The sequence below is a fragment of the Cyprinodon variegatus genome, unplaced genomic scaffold, assembly GCF_000732505.1.
Source record: "Cyprinodon variegatus isolate N-32 unplaced genomic scaffold, C_variegatus-1.0 Scaffold732, whole genome shotgun sequence".
Classification (NCBI taxonomy): Eukaryota; Metazoa; Chordata; class Actinopteri; order Cyprinodontiformes; family Cyprinodontidae; genus Cyprinodon; species Cyprinodon variegatus.
Genome location: NW_015151185.1, coordinates 117,456 through 118,725, shown reverse-complemented (window position 1 = coordinate 118,725; position 1,270 = coordinate 117,456). Strand labels below are relative to the sequence as shown.

Sequence of the window (1,270 nt, the reverse complement as noted above, 5' to 3'; positions counted from 1 at the left end):
TCCAGTCTGTCCTCCAGTCTGTCTTCCAGTCTGTCCTCCAGTCTGTCCAGCTTCCTGATGTCCTTCTGGTCCAGACTCTGATGTTCCGTTTGGGGTTCCAGGGTTGGGTGATGGAGGGAATCCCTCAGACCCGTCTGCAGGTTCTGCAGCTCCAGGAGGCCGGGATCCTCCCAAAGCATGTTGGTAAGAACCGGTAAAGGACGGCGTCCCGGCACGGCCGTCCTGCAGCTGCTCAGAGAGGCTCTGCTCTGTTGGCAGTGATGCTGGAGACTCCAGAGGATGTTCTGCTGCTGAGGAACCGAGGGAAGCTCATCGACCCGATCACCGGGGGTGAGTTCAGCTCAGTCTGGCTCAGACTCACCAGCAGATCAGAACCTGATCATCGCCACTTCCTGTCTGCAGACGTCTACCATCAGGCCTTCATCCCTCCAGACGACAAAGCCGTCGCTCTGCGCCTGCAGCCCGGGCGAGGCCTGTCGGACGAGCAGCTATTGGCCGAGCTACACCGTTACCGCTGTGAGGTCACAGCTGTGAAATCAGCCTATCAGCACGTCCTGCAGGTCGTCAACGGAAACCAACATCCTGCTGATGTCTACAAACAAGGTAGAGCTTCCGATGGAGGAGGGGGAGGAGCCTGATCGCATGAGTAGAACAATGTAGAATAAAATAGAATAACATTTAATAGAATGCTTGAAAAAGTTCAGTTTAGGCAACTGGAGGTAAAGTTTTCTAGAATATGTTCCTCCTCATATCGAGAGGCTTCTTCAGTTCTAACCAGCGGTGGGTTAATATGCTGACTGACTGTGGAGCTGCCACCAGGGGGGGCTTCTCAGTGGGTGTGTCTCTGAGTGGGGAAAATATATTTAAATGTCTAATTATTCTGGCTTAAACGTGTATATAAATTTACTCTTTATAAAGTATCGTTTGTCTTTATTTAGAAGTTATAGATGTTGTGCTCGTTAATTTTCCCGTTGGAACAGATTGACCCTGAGCTTCATGCTCCTATCAGCTTTCAGCCCCGCCTCGTTGTTCATTGGTTACCGCCTGGCCCCGCCTCTGATCAAATGCCAAAATCAGATGTGCAGCCATGTAGCAGTAGCTTTGCTGAATGGCTGGATATAGATCTGTGCTTCTAGACCTCACTCAGGGACGGGGGGGCTCTATTTATAAACGGTATGGAAGGGACCAACGACGGTAACTTGCCCTATAAAGGGTTAAAGCATTCGTGGTTCCCACGACCATATCCAGGTCACGACCACTGTTGTTACAA

General features: G+C 50.9%; 1 protein-coding gene across 1 annotated transcript in view; it reads left to right on the top strand.

Annotated features, from left to right (window-relative positions):
- Positions 1 to 1,270, top strand: part of ak8 (adenylate kinase 8) — an 8,380-nt gene that overhangs the window by 3,588 nt on the left and 3,522 nt on the right. Inside the window, exons 6-8 of the mRNA XM_015395261.1 lie at positions 102 to 183; positions 259 to 330; positions 403 to 603. Coding sequence (XP_015250747.1) covers positions 102 to 183; positions 259 to 330; positions 403 to 603 — 355 coding nt within the window. The remainder of the gene's footprint in view (positions 1 to 101; positions 184 to 258; positions 331 to 402; positions 604 to 1,270) is intronic.